Genomic DNA, 22,511 nt, shown 5'->3' with positions numbered 1-22,511 from the left:
CCTCTTTTTATTGGGCCGGTACCGATTCGATTCAGATTGCAATCATTAAACGGTCAAGACAAAAAAGGAATAAAATTTTGGCATATTTTTTGCTCTCTCACTAATTCTAACTCAAAATAAGTAATCCCGTAGTTGCCTAAGCCCTTTCCTACTTAAATTATTGTACAATTCTGTTTGATTGATCCAGACCCAATGATAAATCTATGAGATTCCAATATGGAATACATTATGCTGTCACATATAGATAGAATATTAAAACAACCCATATTCACAAAATGTTGCCATAAAGTCCTAATTTTCAGAGAACCAGGGCCAGGCCCTGATTAGATTTAGAAAGATAAATTTGTATTTTTATATCACCATTCAGACGGTTTCAATTTAGACTAATTTTACTTTTTAAACCATTATTTTTTACTTTAATTACTCGATTTGACTGCAGAAATACCGGAGCACCGAAATTTTATCGTATCTATCAGAAATAAATAGCCTATAAATCGAATATATATAGTATTTCATATTTTATGATACTCGACCAGTTAGTTACGTATTTATATCTTAGCAGATAAAACATAATTATAAACATTATGTTATTTTAAAATACAATATACATAAGTCATTTTAACACGAACATTTCTAGTAATACGAACGAAATAAAAGAAGATATTGAAAACGATATTCACGAGAAGGTCGGCAAACAATCTTCAGACTGCTCCCTATATCTTTTTTTTTAATTATGCAGGTATTAATGCAGTTTTGTTTATTCAAATACATTTGTTTAGTCGACGAGTCTTAAGTCACAACATACTTTGGGTTTTAGCTTTCAAAGGCGCCGACTAGTCAAACACAGTGGAGTGGCTGGCGGCAGGAATAATTCTTGGGCTGACCAAATAGTAGTAAGGATGGTTAGGTTCGTCGAAGTTACGGTAAACGGCTTTGTTTTAAGCCATTCAAATATTGTCAAATAGATTGTTATGCCCTAATGATGATGATTAGTTGAGAGTAGGAAAAATAATCATAAACCGTCTACTACCAACAACTAGTTATTCTTTATAAATAGAGAAAAATAAAATGGGTTTGCTTCAATCTATTATTAACTTTTTTTTATTTTATTAGTAATAGACTTCTGATAAACAGCTTTTAGACAAAGCCTCTTTTGGCGTGTGAAAATCTGATTGGAACATTTTACTGTTTGTAACAAAATTTACGAAGATTTGACGAGATGAAGTTAAGACTCCTGTGTAATACTATAATTTTTGCTCGTAGAAGTCTCCTTCTATTGTTTCACTGAGTTCAAAATTATAATAATAGAAAAAACATTTGTAATAATAACGTGCTTAACAACTTATTCAGAATGCCCGTTAACTCTCCTATCAAAATATACACAACGTTTTATTTATTTATTTTATTTTATTTGGTAACTTTGACCCATCTACACAATTATATAACAGATTTAGTTGTGTGTTACTTATTTATTTTAAGAAAGTAATTAAAATAAAGGTGTACATACTTGTGGTGAAATGTACTTTTGGCTATTTAAATAATAGTAGATATGATATCTTACCTGTATTAGGATTGACGACAAAACTGGTATTAGTTGGGAAGAGACTGTATTTCAGTAGGGCATTGTCACCCAAATCAGCATCTGTTGCAGCAATTCTTCCAACGAACGCGCCAACCTTTTGATTCTCCTCAACATGAAAGTCATAGGCAGTCTGTGAGAATACTGGATCATTATCATTAGCATCTACCACATTGACAATAAGGCTGGCAGTCGCTGACAGCGGTGGGATGCCATTGTCTGTAGCTATTATTGTCATTTTGTGTTTAGCTATCGTCTCTCTATCAAGTTGTTTGGCGAGGTATACCCAGCCTGTGGCCGGCTGAACTTTGAAATGCTCTTCGTTTGTATTATTCTCTGATACTACGCGATAGGTTATGCGCGCATTGTTACCAGTATCCTTGTCGATGGCTTGTATTTCTAAAATCTGAAAGGAAATGTTTCTCTTTTTAATATGCCCGTTTGTTTATTCGAGGAAAATGAAATATGCATTCAACGTAGTTACTCTAACGATACTTAGTGTATGCAAAAGTTGGAACATGAAGCATTCTATACCTAATAAACACTAGTTTCACGAATAAAACAGATTAGATCATTAAAATAGCGTAAGAAGTAATGGAATCAGATATTACATAACAAACAAAACTGGGTAAATATAAGAAAAAAATTAAATAGCAAAAATCCAAGTATAGAAATTAAAAGCTACTAAAAACTGGTTAGATCGTGAAGTGTCTGCAGTAAGTCGTGCCGTGAGAAAAGGTTAAAATTAATTGATTGTGATTTGAAAAATTATTTTTATTAGTTTGTAACCAACACCAACACACAACCAACGATCTATTTTGGATTCGGTTGTGTTGTGATTTGTTGAAAATAGTTCATTACGTCATGTGAAGATCTATAACGTTGCATTCCTGTTATGAATTCCGTATGCTTGAATATTCATACATAAGATACATTGTATGGACCTCATATTGTGTATAAGAGTATCACAAACGCAGTCGGCCCTTTTGTATAAGATTATCGCTTTCGTCGGATCAGATATGAACACGTGACACAACGAATACTCTCATGAATACAAAGAATATTATTTTGCATGTGTATATGGATGCTTGCTATATGGAGGTACATGAAAAAGGGTGGGTGGTTATGTTAAAAATTCTTGATTTAAAACAAATCCCGGAGCAAAAATTAAGAATAATAAGCCATACATCGACATCAGTATTCACTGTTTACGATAATACAAAAGTAATCTCTATAAGCAATCAATATGTTCAAAGATAAATTAACAAGAAGGGTAGAGCTCTGTGTATTTCTTAGCCCTTTTTTTTTTACCATTATATATATTTTTGCAATTATCAGTAGATATAAAAACTAGTGCGATGTGGTATAAACTACGCGTTTTGCGAATGGTTAACTGTAATTTTAAACTTTATTTTTTATTGATTTTGACTAAATGTGATGATGCCAATCGCATGCGGACAATTAAATATCCATTTTATAAAGCCTATGTCTTGTTTCTTATAAGTTGTCCTATTCCTACATTGAAGTGCAATTCAGCACATTTAATGTGTTGATTAACTGTGAATCAAGCAAAAATATTTTTTAACTCTTCTTATTTTTATTTATGTACTATTCGATACTTTGATGTAGTGTTATATTATAACTTTGCCTGCGCAATCATGAGCAACCTTTCCTTTCCTGGGCGCAAGGTTTAAAATATGCGATTTGTATAGTAAGACGTAAAATTTATTGGGGGACACCATTTATTACATCAAAACAAGCTCTTACCTTTGTTTTTACGGTGTCCGATTCTAGAACATTCGCGCTGTAGGTGTCATGTTCGAAAACTGGCGCGTTGTCGTTCACGTCTTGTACGTCTACTGCTAGAGTAAGGTTGGCACTCAGTTGAGGGTTGCCACTGTCCTTGGCTGAGATGATAAGTGTATGACGAACGAGATTTTCGTAGTCCAATGACCTGAGAAATTTATGAACCTATTAGTCCAACAGTAAAATCTAAAATACTTAGCGCTATTAGTCGTGCAACGTGATGCTAAAGAATATTTTATGTAATAACGATATAAAATATGTACCAAAAATAAAACTGTCGCCCATGTCTCCAGCATAGAGTTATAGAAAAAATAAAACGATGCACACAGTTTTCTAAAATTATTCCAATTTTGAAGTCTTATAGTCAAAGAAATAAATTAGTTTCAGAGCCATCGAATAATTTTGGTTAAGCAATTTATATGTTTATCAATTCCAGTTTACTCTTCCGCGATTTGAGAACGCTTAACTTGCTAGTCAGACTCAAACTTGGCCTGGCTATTTTATTCTTTGATCAAATAAATTGTAGAAACACTTCTAATTTGTTCGCCAGCTGTAAACGAGTTGTCATTTGTGCTAGAAATGGATGTGCCGACCTGTCTGATTAGAAAACTGGATTCTCTTCAGAAGTCAATTATATTTTTTTTTACTAAACTGACTCATAACTAGTAGTTCTGGCTTTAGCTGCGTTTTCCATACCATTCAAGGCCATTAATATACCATTACCATTACCATTCAAGGCTATTAATGATATGAAATATCCAAAAATATATTTTCCAGGCTTGAAGCGTTAAGTTGTGCAAAAAATATTTTAGCCAGCTTTACAAAAGATTAATTGATAATATAATTTCTTACCTCAACAAAGTAACGAGTCCATGCTGTGGATTGACAGCAAAAGTATGAGCCAGGCCAGAAGCAGATACAAGATTGTACGTTATCTGTCCGTTCTTCCCCTCATCTTCGTCGGTAGCTCTCGCTGCGTATACAACTGAGCCAATAGCTGCTGACTCAGCCACTGATACCCTCACTGATGAAGTTCCGAATTCTGGAGCGTTGTCGTTCACGTCTTCTAGTGTTATTTGGACCTGCGTTGATTTTGGGTTTTAGGATATTTTTATCGAATTTAGTGATTTATTAGCGGTTCTAGTTCATAAAAGGAGATACATAGTTTGTAGGGAGTAACGTTGAAATAAACATCACACTTGTTGTAGTAGTAGTATAAAAAAAGTTATCAAACGTCAAGGTAATTTATAAAAGGCGCCACAGTGGTGTTATATTCAAGAGATTAAACATTGTCAAGCTTTGCTGAATGTGAAGTATTTCATCTATTTAGTATTTAACTTAACTAACGAGATATCTCTTATGTGTATTCAAAAGTTTGAACTTTGAATGCCCTACCAGCTCTTATTTTCTAATAGGTAATAAAATCCATTGGATTAAAAAAAAAAAAAAAAAACTCACCTGCGTCTGATCATAGTTTGCTGAATTGCTAGTAGCGGCTCTGATGTTGAGCAGATATGAAGAAGTAGTCTCCCTATCCAGTTTCCCAGAAGTTCTGATGGCACCGGTGTGAGGTTCGATTGTGAAACGTTTATCCACATCACCGGTGATGATGCTGTACCTTACCAGTTGTTTGCCTGTTGAAAAAATTATATTTATTAACTAAAATTGGATAATGAGTTTAACGCGCACTTTGGCCTTACTCCCAATTTCGACCTCCGATGCGCACCTCTAGTTTGAGTCTTCGAATTGTCTTGGTTTATTGGTGAAGGATACATCGTGAGGAAACTGGCATGCCTGAGAGTTTTCTGTAATGTTCTTAAAGGCGTGTGTCTACCAATTTGCACAATGAGAGGAGACCCTTGCCACAGGGCACACCACTGTTACTGGCCTACCACAGGGTAGGCCAGTAACATAGTTGATAATTATGAGGTAATGAGAACAAAATTGAACATGTACATCCATTTCAAGTATTTGAAGTAACAAATAAGAATACTTTGTAACATAACCCTCGAAGCTTTAGTTTTGAGTTGACGAATTTAGTTATCGCCATCAACTCACTTCTATGTCATATTTTACATGCAAAGTACGCATCAAAAGTGCCATCAATGTACCTATTTGCATAAAGAAATAATTGACTTTGATGAATTAAAAATTAGGTTAAACGTAAAATTATTGAAATTGAATTTTGGAATTATAAATTGAAATATCGAAATTATTTAACATAACAGTGAAAGTACGATAAAATAATTTGGAACTTGGATTAAAAGGAACTACATCAACAACTAGGTAATTGTGTAATAAAAGTGATATTTTCATCAATATATTAAACTTAGTTTCTTGCAGGTTAAATAGATCAGGAGTTTCTGTTTTTAAAAAAATAAACTATAAATGAAGATGATAAGTGTATCATCTTCATTTATAGTTTATTTTTTAGGAGTGCCTAAATATAAGTTTGTTCTAAATTCGGTCGGTTAGTTTTTAGAAAAGTGAGTACTTTTCTGGTTCTCTGGACAGATACAAAATCAGGATAGCCAGAGTTAGAGGCGTTTGTTGTATTTTTGTATGTTGTGTATATATTATTAAATGTATATAGTATAATAAATAATAATAATAAAATATTCACAAACCCGTGAATATTTTAGCCTATAAGTAAGGAACGTAATACTGTTGCTCGCGACTATGACCGCTTTTTTAGGGTTTTAAAATATCTCACAGGAACCCTTATTTCCGTCGGATGAAATTTATGCTATGGCCGTCTGCAGACTCCAGGGTGCAAACTATTGGAATGAAAAATTTTACCAAGATTAGTAAGATGGTCTTTTTAAATAATAATATAATAATAAATAAGCGCTTCTCTTGCAGTAAATTGGTATGAGACTTTGTCGGTATAAATTTTATCTCCGATAAATACTGATCATATTTCGTCAACATACCGCATTAAAAGACACCCCGGCGTGTGCACTATAAATTTTCTTAATGACCCCACGTCCAGGGTCCCGCGAACGAAATACTGGCGAGTCTATTTACAGAAGCCGAAACTGAACGACAGCCGAAAACCGCTTTATATCTATCAAATTTTAATTGGCACTTTATACAATGTAAGCGATTCATTGTCGTATATTTTTTACCGCTGGGCCGCTTTTTGCGGGAGGGTTTTTTCGCCAGACGTTTTCGGCAGGACAGTTGACGCAACGAGATTGATATACGGTCTTATTCGTCGACGTGCCGGGCAGTCTTTGTTTCTGTAACTGGTCCAGGAACACCCCCCGCCCCCTCTTTGACCCCCTTGCGGCACTCCTGCGTCCTCCCTTTGTCCCTTCGCTCTTTATACAGTCTGTGAGGCGATTGTCTTATTTTCGAGAGATTTTACGGCCCGACTTTAATGTCTCTTGTTTGTTTTTGAATCACAAATTTTCGGGTATTTGAGGTGGTTTCAATAACTTTCTAAAATGAGCTATTAATATACTAGCTGAAATATCCCTGATTTGTTATATTATATCTATCTTCAATTATATTTAAATGTTAACTTCTTCAACATACAGTCGTTCCAAATCTGTTGTATAAAACCTCTAAATTTAATAAGTTGACAGGTCTAAAAGTATAAGTAGATATATCCTTTTCACAATGCTACTTTTAAAAAAGGACAGCAATACTTATAGAATTATTAATTTAGCTACATTTGTGTAAACCATAATCGACTTCGTTATCTGTTTAAAAACTTTATCTTCTGAATTTATCAATAATTTAATTTTTGCCAAAATGTCTTCATTTATCTGTTTGTCCTTCTTTAAAGCAGCAACAGAGACAATGGGTCCACGTAAATTTCTATAGAGACAGTTCAAGACCAGCGGTATAGTAAAGGATACTTTTTTTTATCAATTAAGAGGTCATAGACAAGAAGTAGTAATACGATAACCTTTGACAACGTCGAAGTCGTGGGGAAGATATAGTAAAAGTATTATGTTTTTATTATTTATTGTAATATTATTATTCATTTTTGGCTATGTACCTTAGATTTATATAATATTTGTATTGTTAAATTTAAAGCTAAAAGGATTCTGACAAGTGGATGGGCAGGTGGATAAAGTGAACTGTATTACAAAGTAAAAGTAGTTGTTCCCGCGGTTTCTGTCGTAACGAAACGTTATTTTACTCACATACCTTTGAATCTTCTCCATAAAATATCTTTCTAATTGTAGAAGAATTATTGAAATCGGTTTAGTACTTAGTTTCAAAAATATGGATTACAAACAATAAACCAAATCTTTTTTCTTTATAATACTAGATACTACCTATGTATAGATACGGATACACTCGGAGACAACATTGGCCATATACTACTCTTACACAAAACTATCTTAGAAATCCTACATAATAATAAGATTTCCTTTTAAAGTCCACTCAGTCAGGTGCGTACAACCTTTCGCCTGACCCTTAATTCATTAGTCAAATCCTACCAGTGGTTTACTCTTGTCCACTTACAAAATATATTCACAAAATGCCATTCTAAATTGAAATCATTAATGGCCCCGCGATTATCTCGCTCACGAGACCCCATTTGGTTTCAATTAAGAGTTGTAAAGATCTTCTATGCGAATTATTCGATTCTCGATTTGAGTTTAATGAATTAATTATCTGAAAGTTCGATTATCTCTAAAGGGCAAAGGAGTTTCTTTGTGAAAGGCTGGCTTATTTCTGGTGCATATCGGAGGGAGTCTTTTTTTATAAAGGGTTTAATTTATATATGTTAATTTCTAATTATAGTTTTTGAAATTTTTGAGACTGCATTTCTGATGTAATTAATACATGCATTAAGCTAGACAGCTCAGCCTCCTTACAATCATCACTTAAAGCAGTATATTTAAATTATTATCTTTGTTTGAGGAAACTTATGATACGTCAGATAAAACTATAATTTTGAGATAAAATTGAATTAAGCGATGGTAGTATGCCCCCTGGTGATAGGCTTTCGAGTTCCGGCCTTTTTTGGAACTGAGGAATGCAGGTTTATCTTTACTCGGTTTTTCCATTCCGGATAAAATTATCACATATTTTCTTGTATATTAGACCTAAATTAATTGTAAATTCACAATTATTGTACATTGTAATTATAAGCTTGGTAATGGATGCTTTCTGATTGACCAATACACTTCTTTTTCGTATACAATACACAATCTTCACATCTTTTGCCAAAAAGAACATTAGTTCCGACGTCCATTATTACATTTTTGGGTAGAAAAGGCACTATTACAGAGAATCGAGGCTCTGATATAAAGTAATTCTTGCAGCCTTGCAGATCGTTGTCAAGAGCAAATTTGTTTATTTTAAAAAGCTAACAATAAAAAAGGCAAGAATTACTTGCAATATAAGGTGCATTCGCCGAACATACCTACAGCATGCGCGTAAAGCGGCTGGTTCTCACTCGGCAGCCGTCACGGATTTCGCGAGTAAACGTTTAACCGCTAAACATTTTAACACATAAATTGTGTAAACAATTTCAGTCCCACTCCGTCCAACAACGTCGGGTAAGGAGTTGAAAATAATTGAGCTGGACTTGGAAAAAAGAAGTATAGGAAAGTTGCGGGCAAAAACTGTCGCCGAGGGTTCGGTTTGTTGACCTCGGGAGGTTGAATTTATTCGGCTGCGCGGGCGTATTCGACTCAACCACACTCGCCCGGGCGTATCCTTGGATTTCTCGGGATTGAATTTCAAATTTTCAGTCGTGTCGCCTGGCAAGAAAGCGTGAACCACATCTTGATTTTTTGAGTGGCGAAAAAACTTTTGACGGTCAACCTGTGACATTCAAGTGACCTTGGTGATTTTGAAATTTTAGAACGATTTTGGTAAAGAGCAACTGCTGAGTTTCTTGCCGGCTTCTTCTCGGTAGAATCTGCGTTCCGAACCGGTGCTAGAGCCATTACAACTACGCTTTAAATAAATGAATTGCACGCCTCATAAGCGAAGCGTTGAGGTTGTGCTCTACTCTCGACATTTCAAAAAAAACAGTTTTCTCGAAACTGAAATTGATTTTTTGTTATTTATATTGCACTTACAGGTTAATTTGAGTACACTAATATCAAGTCAAATAATTTGTCAGGCACATAAAATACATTTCAATAACAATTTTTTTGTTTAACATAGTAAATAATAACATTAAACATAATCTTTTCTGGACGTCCGTGTATGGACGGGTGTATGTGGCATCAAAATTGGTCGAAAAAATGATCGTATCGGAATAATTTTTTTTTAATTATATAAAGTAACACACGACATAATTTCTTAGTTAATATGAGTGTTCAATTCACTGTCGTTAAATTTCCATGTAATTATTCTAGCTAATATTAATTGTAACTTTCAATGTGCAATCATTATGACATTCCCGTGTCATTTTTACAAAAAATTTATAATAATTGATATGAAAAAAAAAAATTTGTAACGAGCATTGAAAGTTTCAGTTAAAAAAATTTCAATTTTATTGTGAAAAAAAAGAGATTATGAGGCGTGCACTTTTGGATTTTCCAAACTTTTTTGAATTTGAATTCTTATGTATTTGACACCCATGGAGCACTGACATTTGAGTAAACTGACTAAAAGCCATGATGCGGGGAAGTTTGTGCTGTTTGATCATTATTGATCCTTATCCCTTAGACATTCATTCCAAGGATTATCCGTAGGTGACCGAATTCAGCGACTAAGTCTACTAAAGGTAAAGGGGCAGCGGGTAGGACAATTGAAGACCATGTCAGTACCCTTAGTACAAGATTTGCTCACTCGCAATCGAGGAGTGAAGTGGTAATAGCGCAGCGGACGCACGACTTCACTTTCGGTTGGCCGATTTTGAATCCCAGCACGCACCTCCAACTTTTCTAAATTATGTGTGTTTTAAGTAATTAAAAATATCACTTTACAGCGGTAGGCCAGCGTAGTGGACTACGGCATTAACTTCTCTCATTGTGGGAGACCTGTGCCCTGTATTGGGCCGGTAACGGGTCTAATATTATGATGACGATGAATTGGGGAGTCATTTTCGCATATCAAACTCTGTATTGTCAAATTAAAGTTCACGTAATGTCATTCGTGTTAGAGTCGCAAATCCTGTACTTCTGATTTTTGTTTTACAAACGTTCTGTCAAAAGCCCGAGCTATTTAATTGTAGGCAAATTTGAGCTTTAAAAGATACGAATAAGATTCATTTTACTCCGATGTTAGAGCAATTTATTACTCAAAAACGACTACTCGATTGCGAACAAGCAAATATTGTACTAAAGGTACAGTTATCAGGAACTATGGTTGAATCAGGAATACTCGAACCGTTAAAAGCATCATTGTATGAAATCTGGTTGATTATCACCTGAAAGCGGCTAGAAGAGAACATTGGTATAGATTATTTGGTGGTGTGCTTTTGGAAAGGTCTTTATTTATTTAATCATTTATTTATTTAATGGACAATCAACAGGTGACTTTAACTCTTATAAAACTAAACAAAAAATGAAAAAACATATAAATGTAATATTGTAGACCCACTTAAAGACTGCCACAACTTGCTATTAAAAAACTAGATTGTTAGAAGAAGAAAAAACGATTAAGAGAGACATGAGAGTATAAGCTTTAAGATCCATCAGGCTGTGAAAATATACATAAACTTGACGAATCTAGAGCCGCGAAAAAAATACATAAATTACATAAATTAAAAAAACAAATACTCAAATTAAATATAAAATAATATTAAATATCTAGATTATTAATATAGGCTGTTGATAAGTACAAACTAGGTATAGGTAACTATTTTGGGCTATTGCACGCCTCATAAGCGAAGCGTTGAGGTGGGTATTACTGTCAGTCTACGCACACCGAGTGATTCTCCAAGTTAAAATGTTACTTTTTTATTCTTAATTTCTTTTATAAGTGAATAAAATAGGCAAATGTTGAGAAAAAACACTATTTTTAACACTCATGATATTATTTAAATCTCTTTTTATTATTTAAACGAATTAAAAAATTGTTTAAAAAAGTTCTGTCTTGGACGTCCGTGTGTCTGTACGTGCGGATCCCGTATCTTGTGGTCACGATAACGACCGAAATACTTCACTTATCGAGTTGGTTTTTTTTATTGGCTTCAGTATTTTGAGGAATAGAAGCCTATTACTTTTCACGGAATAATTAGATGTAGTTTAATTATTATTTACAAATAATGATGAGATTATGAGGCTTGCACTTTTGGATTTTCCAACTATCAATATTTTATCATTTCGTCAAATGAATAGCAACCAAGTTACATCATAAGCATCATTCTAAGAATTTAAGCGTTTTCCGAATTAAGAATTTGTACTCTTGCTCCAAATAATGAATCACGAATGAATTCTCGCCTATCAAGTGAGTTATCTTCAAATAAGTACTTAAGAGTGCTTACCAAGAAATGTTACGAATTTCGTACTATAATAAAACATAAGAAATAGCCGTGGTGAAATACAAGTCCATAATACTTAAGTTATGGCTCACGGCGCGTCCTAAGAATCGGATTTAAATTCATTGTCTTAGATATATTCTAAGACATGACCAACGTTTGCATTCGGCCACCCAACACATTTAGAGTGAGAAAACGAGATCTGACGCTGTATACATTATCTATCTTTACTTTCTGATATTTTTTTATTTGTACATTTGCAGGACTCGGACACCTTAATATACCAATCTGATCTGATTGTTTTTGTGCGCACGACCCTTAAAGTTAAAATGGGTATTTCATGACGCGGTGATAGCCTAGATGTTAGTGCTTCGGCCTCCCATTCCATGGGACCGAGTTCGGCATGCACCTGTTAACTTTTTGGAGTTATGTGGGATTTTAATTTATGCAATAATTTTATTTTATTTTTATATGCAATAGAAATATCGCTTGTTTTAACAATGAAGGAAAACATCGTGAGGAAACTTGCATGCCTAATAGTTTTTGTTCTCAAAGTCTACCAATCTGCACATGGTCAGATAGCTGGACCTCATCATCATTATATCAACCCTTTACCGGCTTGAAGAAGTTAAGGCCGTAGTCCACCACACTGGCTCAGTGCGGATTGGTGGACTCCAAACACCTCGGAGTACATCATGTAAAACTCACAGGCATGCAGGTTTCCTCACGATTTTCTCCTTCACCGTTGAAGCAAGTTATATTTTAATTACTTAAAAAGCACGTAACTTAGAAAAGTTAGAGGTGCGAGGATTCGACCTCGGGCTTCCGAAAGTGAAGTCGAGCTCCTACCCACTGGGCCATCGCCGCTTCCGGACTACGGCTTAAACCCTTCTAATTATGAGATGAAACCAGTGCCCAGTAGTGGGCCGGTAATAGGTTGACACTGATAATGAACAAAAAAACTCAAAATTGTATGAACTGTGAATGATTGTCCGCTTTTCTTACTAATGCTTTGCACAGCCTGATTGTATTTGTAGATTAGAATAAAATACGCGTTAGATTCCGCTTCCTAATTGCTTCTGTTTGTTCCCAAATTATTTTATAATAGGCTACTAAATCCCACTTGATGGATAGCGGTGTCATCTATGATGGAACGCATTTATAAACTTAATTTCGCAGAACAAAGAAAAATTAATATCTTTAGTGTCGAGGGACCTGTCTAAAGACTTGCATCTGATACAAGTGGATGAACAATTAGAATACGATGATGTCTAACGGTCTAATAACTTATATTTATTTTTGCCTAGCACTTACAATTTCCTATTTAGGGCGTCTTTCAAAACAACGATTAGGGGTTACAGGAATCTTTTAGAAGCTTGCTACATACCCTCTGGTGAAGTAGATGTTAGTAAATACTAAATAACGTTTTAATTAAAAAAAAAAAATTGATCAATAGCAATCTCCTGAGTTTATTGCAGGCTCTTCTCGATTAAATCTGCCTTCCGAACCGGTGGTAGAGTCACTACAAACAGAGTGAGTTGACGTTTCAAAAGTGCTTATAAACTGGGCCTACTTGAAATAAATGCCTGATTGAAGGTCTGGCTAGTTTAACGCAATTAATTGTATTCATGATATCTAGAATATTATGGGTAATAGATTTTAAATGAAGTGACACTAATTAAAAAAAAAACTCTATAAAGCATTGAACTGAGTTTTCAAATATAAATGGTCTAGGAATTGGATAGTCTTTGCTCACCACACGACTGATTAAATAAAGATTTGATTGTATGTAAGGTTGTAAAAATGTTTTACATTCCGTCTCATTCATCCGCTCCGTTCTTCTTCATGCTCGGCCCATCAAATCTTCTTTCTATTAGCCTTAAACTCCTTTTACTCACGTACTCTCATTCCCACAATCTATCCGTTTCACCATGCCATATTACGGCTAATCTTTAACGAACAATAATAATCATATGCTATAGACAATTATTAGAGAGTGATCGAAGCCGGTGGCCAACATATACCGAAAAATAAGCTAAGAAAAAACTTGCAATACATTTGCGTACAATGAAACAGCGTTTACTACAAAGGGACGCGTGCCTTTCACTTTTTATGTCTGTCTCTCTCGCTCTTAGGCGGGCTAACCATGCCCGAGTGGAAGGGACGCGTGCCTCTCACTCGCTCTCATTGTGAGCGCATAACGTGAGCGGAGCGTAACGCAGTTTCTTGAAGTGTCACCCGGCAAACCAATTTATAAGACGTTGTCACGTCAAAAAAATTGCGCCTTGTAAAAAAATAATTTAAAAGTTCTTTTTTTTTTTTTTTTTAATTTATTGTTCAAAATAAAAAGTTACAAATATTTTTCCAACATAATTATCCATCCCCTTAGAAACTATGCGTTTATGGTGGGGATGGCAGGTTCGCAAGTGTATATCTAAAAAAAAAAAAAAAAATCCCTCCTCAAGTTTGACTCTACCAAGGGAAGAGGAATCGTCCCCTTTGGTAAAACATGACAGTAATACTTAGCAGAGATTCATGTAAAATTTACGAATGTTAACAGTGACTAATAAATCATTCAATCGGGTATGTGCAGGGTATGTACTTCAATTTTCATGTAATTGTTTTTAGGTTACTATTGTTATGACTCAAAGGTGGCATACCATTATTTTTTCCCACATCAGTTAGCAAATTCATTACACACTATATATCATTAGGCAGCCGATAGGCAAATCGATGCAGACGTCTAACTGTTTTTGTATAACGGAAGGTGTTTCTAATCAAAACTCGATTAAATAATATAGATGCTGTCGGACCACACAAGTTTTAACTTATTACTTTTACATCGCACGATAAAATCCCCAGCGATATTGATCCCACCGCAATCGCAATGTTAATCGTTTTTCTATCAATGACAAGTTTTGTATTTCTATTTGATTGCAATTTCATTTGATGGTTAGATGAAATGCAAAAAAATTTGGAAAATCCAAAAGTGCACGCCTCATAATCTCATTTTTTTCACAATAAAATTGAAATTTTTTTAACTGAAACTTTCAATGCTCATTACAAATTTTTTTTTTCATATTAATTATTATTAATTTTTTGTAAACAAGACACGGGAATGTCATAATGATTGCACATTGAAAGTTACAATTAATATTAGCTAGAATAATTACATGGAAATTTAACGACAGTGAATTGAACGCTCATATTAACTAAGAAATTATGTCGTGTGTTACTTTAGATAATTAAAAAAAAAATATTCCGATACGATCATTTTTTCGACCAATTTTGATGCCACATACACCCGTCCATACACGGACGTCCAGAAAAGATTATTTTTAATGTTATTATTTACTATGTTAAACAAAAAAATTGTTATTGAAATGTATTTTATGTGCCTGACAAATTATTTGACTTGATATTAGTGTACTCAAATTAACCTGTAAGTGCAATATAAATAACAAAAAATCAATTTCAGTTTCGAGAAAACTGCTTTTTTTGAAATGTCGAGAGTAGAGCACAACCTCAACGCTTCGCTTATGAGGCGTGCAATTGCCAAATTCTGAAGCGTCCAAGTATTATTAAAGAAATATTATTGCTTTCCAAGCACAATTTTATCGGAACTTCATTTATTGGATTTTTATTTTCTTTTTTACATGATTATGTATGTATAGGTTACTACAGTCTCATCCGCATCTTCTAAAAATATCAAGTTATCATAATGATGATAACTTGATATCTTTTTGGCATTACCTCGTGCTTCTATCATAGAAGAAAGAGATAAGGAGTTTAGACCAACCAAACTACTCCAATGCTAGTTGGCATTTTCAGCTTACCTAACCTCCACGCGTTAATAGCCGGGATCACATGTCAAAAAATTGTCAGAGTCTCGGAGGACATGTAAAATGTAGTCTTTCAAAATTAAAAGATTATCGATTTGGGATAACGTTGCTTATCTAATAATTTATTGTTAAGGCTGTTGCAATTAGGTTAACGGTGTCAATACAACGATTTTAAGCGAATGAAGTTACGGTAGTAAAAAAATCGTGTAGTAATCTTGTCGTGAAGTGGAAGTGCCTTGCAATATGTTATACGATCCACTGCGTAACAACGGGAACTCTAATTTTATTACTCATAATGCTAAGATAAATCATAATTAGCTTAGGGACATCTTTTGGGTTCCGACATAAATGTTTTATGTGGGCTTTATATGACCTACGATTAGGTACCTACGCTATCATTAGGGTAACCATATATTATATTGGACGACCTCCTTGGCGCAGTGGAAAGGGCTGTTTATAAGTTGAAGGTCCCGGGTTCAGCGGGGGCAATTTGAGAATTTATAATTTCTGAATTTTCTCTGGACTGATCTGGTGGAAGACTTCGGCTGTGGCTAGCAACCACTCTATCGATTAAAACGTGCCACTGAGTGTCCTGGTACAATGCGATTAGCAATTAGGGATAATGGGTTTATTATAATCCGACTTACTATAAACTAAGGCTGCATGATCCCTTACTATCGATTACAGCCAAGGACTTACTTGCGGTGAAATAAGAGTAAATAAAAATTTGATATTACTAAGTAATAAACTAGCTTAAAATAAAATTGTTTTATGTACGTGTCTTAGATTTTTAACACTCAACTCAAAATTTTGGATTTGCTTTAAAAACCTCTGCCACTTCCAACACTGGTCACAGGTCTCCCATTTGATCCCCCAAGACAGAAGTTCTCAGCCCACAGGTATAAATATTCAATTTCAATTATTGATTTAGAAATTTGATAAATATACAAAATAAAATGTCGACATCTCAAAAATCTTAAAACAATGGTCACCCTAGTTATCATTTATGGCCAAACCAAGATAACCTTAGGTACCCTACCTACGGATTTCTTTTTATACCTCTCACGTTATCTCATTAGCAATGACTGATTGAGGTATCCGAAGATGTTGTTTTGATGTTTTAAAATATTCCTCGAGGAAAATAATGTGCGACTAATTAATTGGTACAATACGTTAGGTGGCGTCAAATCCTTGTCCCATTGACAAGGCTTCTTGCTAATAAGATGATATTTCAATTTATTAAACATCATCATGATTTTTTTTTTTCATTTGGGAATTTGACTTTGGGTAAGGTGATGTTTTTTACAGTAATAATTTTACCTATCCATAGACCAACACTTTGCAGGGCATGGAAGGAACACGTCCTGCAACGTGCAGCCACACGCTCCAAGTGGCGTAGCCTCGTCATCATCAACGAACTACCGTCCCACTGCAGGGCATGGTCTCATCTCAGAATGAGAATAGGTTTAAAGCCATATATTATGAAAATTGAGCTTAATTTGCTATACTCCGCGAACAGCAGGAGAATCTGCATGGTGTAATTTATAATTTCTTCAATCCGTATACTATACACCAAACAGATCCTCGGCAATGTACCCTCTACGCACGTTACGCCGAAACCGGAGCATCCACAGGAGATGTTGACTTTACAATGAATAACTGTTAAGAGTAATCAGTTCGGAGCGAAACGTGCGTAGAGGTTACATTGCCGAGGATCTGTTTGGTGTGGAGTATACGGATTGAAGAAATTATAAATAACACCATGCAGTTTCTCCTGCTGTTCGCGGAGTATTGCAAAATTAAGCTTAATTTTCAAAATATATTATAGATTTCCGCAAAGTAACGCCTGCTTCTATCCAATATTAAAAGCCGTAGTCTCAGTGGTGATATGTGGACAGCACACTTCTTTGATCAATGTATAAAGAACTTTCAGGCATGCAGGTTTCCTTACGATGTTTTCCTTCACCGTTGAAGCAAGTTTAAGTAGTAGTAGAGATTTTTATGTCAAAGCTCGTCCGGTAAGTACTATCGCCTTGCTTATTTCTGCCGCTAAGCAGCATTGTTGTCGCATTTGATGGCCGATTGGCGCGGTTTTCAGCGGCCCTGCTATCTGAGTCCAAGGCCGTGGGTTCGATTCCCACTACTGGAAAATGTTTGTGTGTTGAGCATGAATGTTTTTCAGTGTCTGGGTGTTTATATGTATATTGCTATGTTGTGGATGCAGTGTAATTACACATGAGGCTAAACTTCGTTTCGAATTGATGGACACAGGGCGACATGGTGCTCCAAGCATGCCCTGTGACGAGTCCGTCAATTATTACTATAAAAAAAGAGATGTAACAATACATTTGACGTTAATTGCACTAAAGTTGGAGTTCAAATACCTTTATACCTATAAGTTTATCCGCTTCTTAGTATTACCCCTAATCGGTGTCTAAACTGAACCGTATCGGAACGTTAACACACGGGCGGTACGCTACTTAAGTCATTGGTTTTATTTTTCTCACAACATTTCCGATCATATCTTATCTCCATACGAGTACGTATACTTTTTAACAAAATATCCAAATAAATTTCATACGATTGGCACCAAACACGGCACCAAACTAATTGGTTCCACAGTTGTGGCAATCGCATTTCAAACGCGGGGCTGTCGGGACCCATTTAATTACATTTTTAGGGTTCCGCAGTTAAATAACTATTAATAAATAAATGAGGATATACTTTGGATGATCATGCTTGGAGGTCCGAAACAATTCAAAATTATTACCTATTTAACGATCAGTTTATCAGTCAGTCAGTTAGATTATAGGTTTTTTTAATTAATAGCGGCTTCAAGTATAACGTTAAAATTTACACGTAATATAAAGTTATTTCTTACTAGTTGTACCCTGCCACGCTTCGCTGTGGCACATTTTTATGGAATGGTTGAGAAATGAGAAACAAAACAAAGAAAACATTATATATGACAGCGAGTGTTTTTCTCGCTTTCGGTAGATGGCGCGGTCACTGGTACATCAATCGTTAAAAAAAAACTGTAGTTTCGCGGTCGAGGATATGTGACTGATGCAAAAAATAGATAAAAACAATCCTTGATGCGGATTATATATTATGCTAAAATTTCAGCTCGATCGGTGCAGAACTTTTTGAGTTTTTGAAGCGTACACAAACCAACATAACATTTATATACATATAGATTCTAATGTTTCAAACTATATGTTTACATTGAAATATTATTTATCTCTTTGCGATAAACTTAATTCTATTTATGAATCATGAATTAAAAATATGCCCATGCAATGGCAAAATATTCTTACTTCTTACTTACAATAAGCGAGCATAGGTGAATTTTTGGATTAGCATGTTAAAGTAGCATTGAACAGACTTCCTACCTACACAGTAAAAATTGAAAGACCACGTAGATGATAAGTGGCAATCCATCGCTATAAACAGAGCCACACTTTACAGAGCATGCAAGGAGCCCGTCCTGCAACATGCCACCCTCCATGAATTTGAGGTCAATTTGAGTTCTCTATAGTACTGCGTGTGAAGTCCACATATCCGCACTTGGCCAGCGTGGTAAAACACGGCCTAAATCCTTATTATTCTACACCCGCGCTCTTTAAGCCGGTAATGGGTTGGTATGATGATGATGATGATGAGTAGTTGTATTCTAGATTAAGGTACGTGCCATGTGGGACGTCCTCTAGAATAAACAGAGCCTAAATTAGAGAATTTAATAGACAGGCGACTTTGAGGTGGTCGCTGAAAGCCGCTGGCGTAAGACAGAGGACCCTGCGTAGTGGCCAAATGATCTCCGTTACGCACTGGGTGCTCGTAGTCTGCTGTCTGATAGTCTGATGTTTTTTTTTGTTTACGCAAAAATATTTCTACGGAACTCCTTTAGCTTGTGCCGGACTCTCATTTGATAATTTTTTTAATTAATGGCCCCTTATCTCCGGGCAGTTGGCTATAAATCTGGGGGGGCGTGCGTTTGGGCAATGCTGTTCAATATTATGGTGCTCTTTCTAATTAAACTTTGAGCTGTTCTGACCGGCTAGGTCGGTGGCTAAGTCATAAACTTTAGCGTGACAGTGGGACAAAATTCCTTATTCAAAATTCCATTATTTCAAGTAAGCCTAGTTTATAAGCTCTTTATAAAGGCAAGTATGTCTGTTCGTAGAGAATTTAACACCGTTTCGGGACGCAGATTCTACCAAGGACGAGGTAGCATTGAACTGCTTTTAAAATTTAAAACTTATGCATTTATTGGATTTATGTTTCATGTTTTTGTAGAATGTCGACAAGTACAATGTACATTTTATTACGTAATTAGTCGATATATTAACAATTTGTTGCTAGCAGTATATATTTTTTTATACTAACAGCTGGCACACAGCAGCACAGACCTTCTCTCTTAATACAAAGACGAATTCATAGATTGGCTTTGCTTTCAACGCGTCTATTCTGCGTCTACAAAACTCACACGGTGGCATTTTTGACCAATCACTAAACGAGTTTGCTTTAACAAGTCTTGTGATGGTCACAAGTAGTTTTAAATATTGTTTTTCTAGTAAGATAGCGGTGTCGCAAAGATACGTGGGTAGAGAGTACATTTTCAAAGATCACTTTTGGTGTGGAGATAGAAAGAATCTATACACTTCACCGTACAGATTTACCTGGTTTTCGCAGGCTAGGCTATAGGCTTTCAGTTAACTGTATGGAGTATAAAACAGCCAGAGCTTCTAACTTGCACCACACTAAAGCAATACAAAGCCGGATAACTCGCGCGGTATCTTCGCAATCTGAAGATGTGATTTGCAATATTCCTGCCACCGATAGCGGTTAATTGCTTAAAAATTTATTATTACCTCCGCTTGGACGCGGTCCGGGGTGTTCATATTCAAGCAATATTTTCCATCTCACAGTCGTTACTTGCCCGTGCCTCGGAGAGCACGTTAAGCCACTGGTGCCGGTTAGTATCGATTACTTGTTGTAAAATTCGTTAAACCCCATCAACCCGCATTGAAGCAGCTTTATCGATCTATGGTCTAAAACCAAGTCTCTGAATAGAGACCTGTGGCCGGTAATGAAAGGCAAATAGGCTGCAGATGACGATGATGAAGATTATTGGCCCGTGGTTTGCATGCTTAACTACAGATCGTCATCATCATCAACCCATCACTGGCAAACACGTCACTGGTCGGCTTTCAGTGAGGTATACTTACTGTAGCTTCACAATATATTTATTATAATATAGTATTTGTAAGACAACATATTAGTCTTTATAAACAACAAGTGGATATAAACAGTCGACTTACAAGAAATGGTCATAAATTAGTGACATCTGCATATCGTCTGCGAAAGGTACAGAAGTCATTTTTGGGATTGAGTAAGCTTTTATAATATGATTCCTAAGGAAATTTTGAACCTACCAATGCATAAGTTTAAAGAATGTGTTAAAACACATTTATTACAGCGAGGTTATTAAACAATTGATGAATTTCTTAATGACAAGGTTGCTTGGAAGCATCCGGCTCCGATTTCATCTCTCACAAGATAGAAAAATGCATGTTAAAATGTAAAATGTAAATTGTTGATATTGGAAAAAAGCAACTGCTGAGTTTCTTGCCGGCTTTTTCTCGGTAGAATCTGCCCTCCGAACCAATAGAGTCACTACAAACAGACAGACTTGACGTTTAGAAAGTGCTTATATTAGGCCTACTTGAAATAAATGAATTTTGATGATTTTTTATTTATTTATTCCACTTCAAGTTAGCCCTTGACTTCAATCGCATCTGGTGTAAAATGATGCAGTCTAAAATTGTAGCGGGCTAGCCTGGTAAGGAGTATGGTAGTCATACCCCTAATCGGTTTATACGCGACATCGCACCGGAACACTAAATCGCTTAGCGGCACGTCTTTAACGGTAGGGTGGTAACTAGCCACAGCTAAAGCCTCCCACCAGACCAGACCAGAGAAAATTCAGATATTATAAATTCCAAAATTGCCCCTGGCGAGAATCTAACCCGGGTCCTCCTACGCCGGGAGGTCGTCAAAATTATGTAAAAGTTCCGTAAGCACTCGGATTGGATTGCTGGATTTGCGTAGCAATGGTGCTAACATTATTTCGAATAACGTTAAAAATCTTATTGATAGGTCCTTACCTTGCACATCTTAACTCTATTCTTAGACTTTGTAAGCTATAGATAATATCATATAATTTAATATATAAATATCTTATTACATTATGTTAGCTTGAAAATAGTTTGTAATACGAAGCCAGTTAATAAACTATACCCGCCCTATCACTGGCCAATGCGTTGTGTTTCGCTAATATTTATACAACTAGACTTTCTATATTGTCCCAAAGTCACACCGTACCGTAACACTTCATTTATAATTTGTTATATTAATTTGCTACAATGATTTCATGGACGTCATAATTCATTTTGAAATATTTATAGTTTAGTGACTTAAAAGCGCAAATAATTTTAGTGTTTTTAGTGTATATTAGTCAGTCAGTTGACCGCCAAGTCCTAGCTCTTTTTCGATTGGTCAAGTTAGGTTAGTGGACAGTTGGATTGCTGGGAAAGTAGCAAAAAGATGGATTTCAAAAAACTTCGCGGACAAAGACTGTCTGGCCAACATACTTACAATTTATAAAAGTAAGTTTGGCGTAAGCTGGTGTGATTTATTTTACAGCCCATAAAAAATCCCCGGGTGCTATTATTAATATTACATTTACTATAATGCTCCTTTTGTTACAAACTTTTGTTTACCGATAAACCTTCGCGTAGAACTTCTAAAAATTACGCAATAAGCGTTACCTTAATGTGTTTACCACATTCTAAATATGCTACGATACAGTGTAAGGGAA

General features: G+C 35.3%; 1 protein-coding gene across 1 annotated transcript in view; it reads right to left on the bottom strand.

Annotated features, from left to right (window-relative positions):
• The window catches only part of LOC120627379 (protein dachsous), a 44,481-nt gene that overhangs the window by 11,930 nt on the left and 10,040 nt on the right, over positions 1-22,511 (bottom strand). The window contains exons 3-7 of the mRNA XM_039895373.1: positions 15,543-15,548; positions 4,844-5,019; positions 4,238-4,467; positions 3,347-3,533; positions 1,562-1,985 (exon numbers count right to left, since the gene is read on the bottom strand). Coding sequence (XP_039751307.1) covers positions 1,562-1,985; positions 3,347-3,533; positions 4,238-4,467; positions 4,844-5,019; positions 15,543-15,548 — 1,023 coding nt within the window. The remainder of the gene's footprint in view (positions 1-1,561; positions 1,986-3,346; positions 3,534-4,237; positions 4,468-4,843; positions 5,020-15,542; positions 15,549-22,511) is intronic.

Source organism: Pararge aegeria, chromosome 11 (assembly GCF_905163445.1).
Source record: "Pararge aegeria chromosome 11, ilParAegt1.1, whole genome shotgun sequence".
NCBI classification, from domain to species: domain Eukaryota; kingdom Metazoa; phylum Arthropoda; class Insecta; order Lepidoptera; family Nymphalidae; genus Pararge; species Pararge aegeria.
The sequence above is the reverse complement of the archived record's forward strand: the minus strand, read 5'-3'. Positions and strand labels throughout refer to the sequence as shown.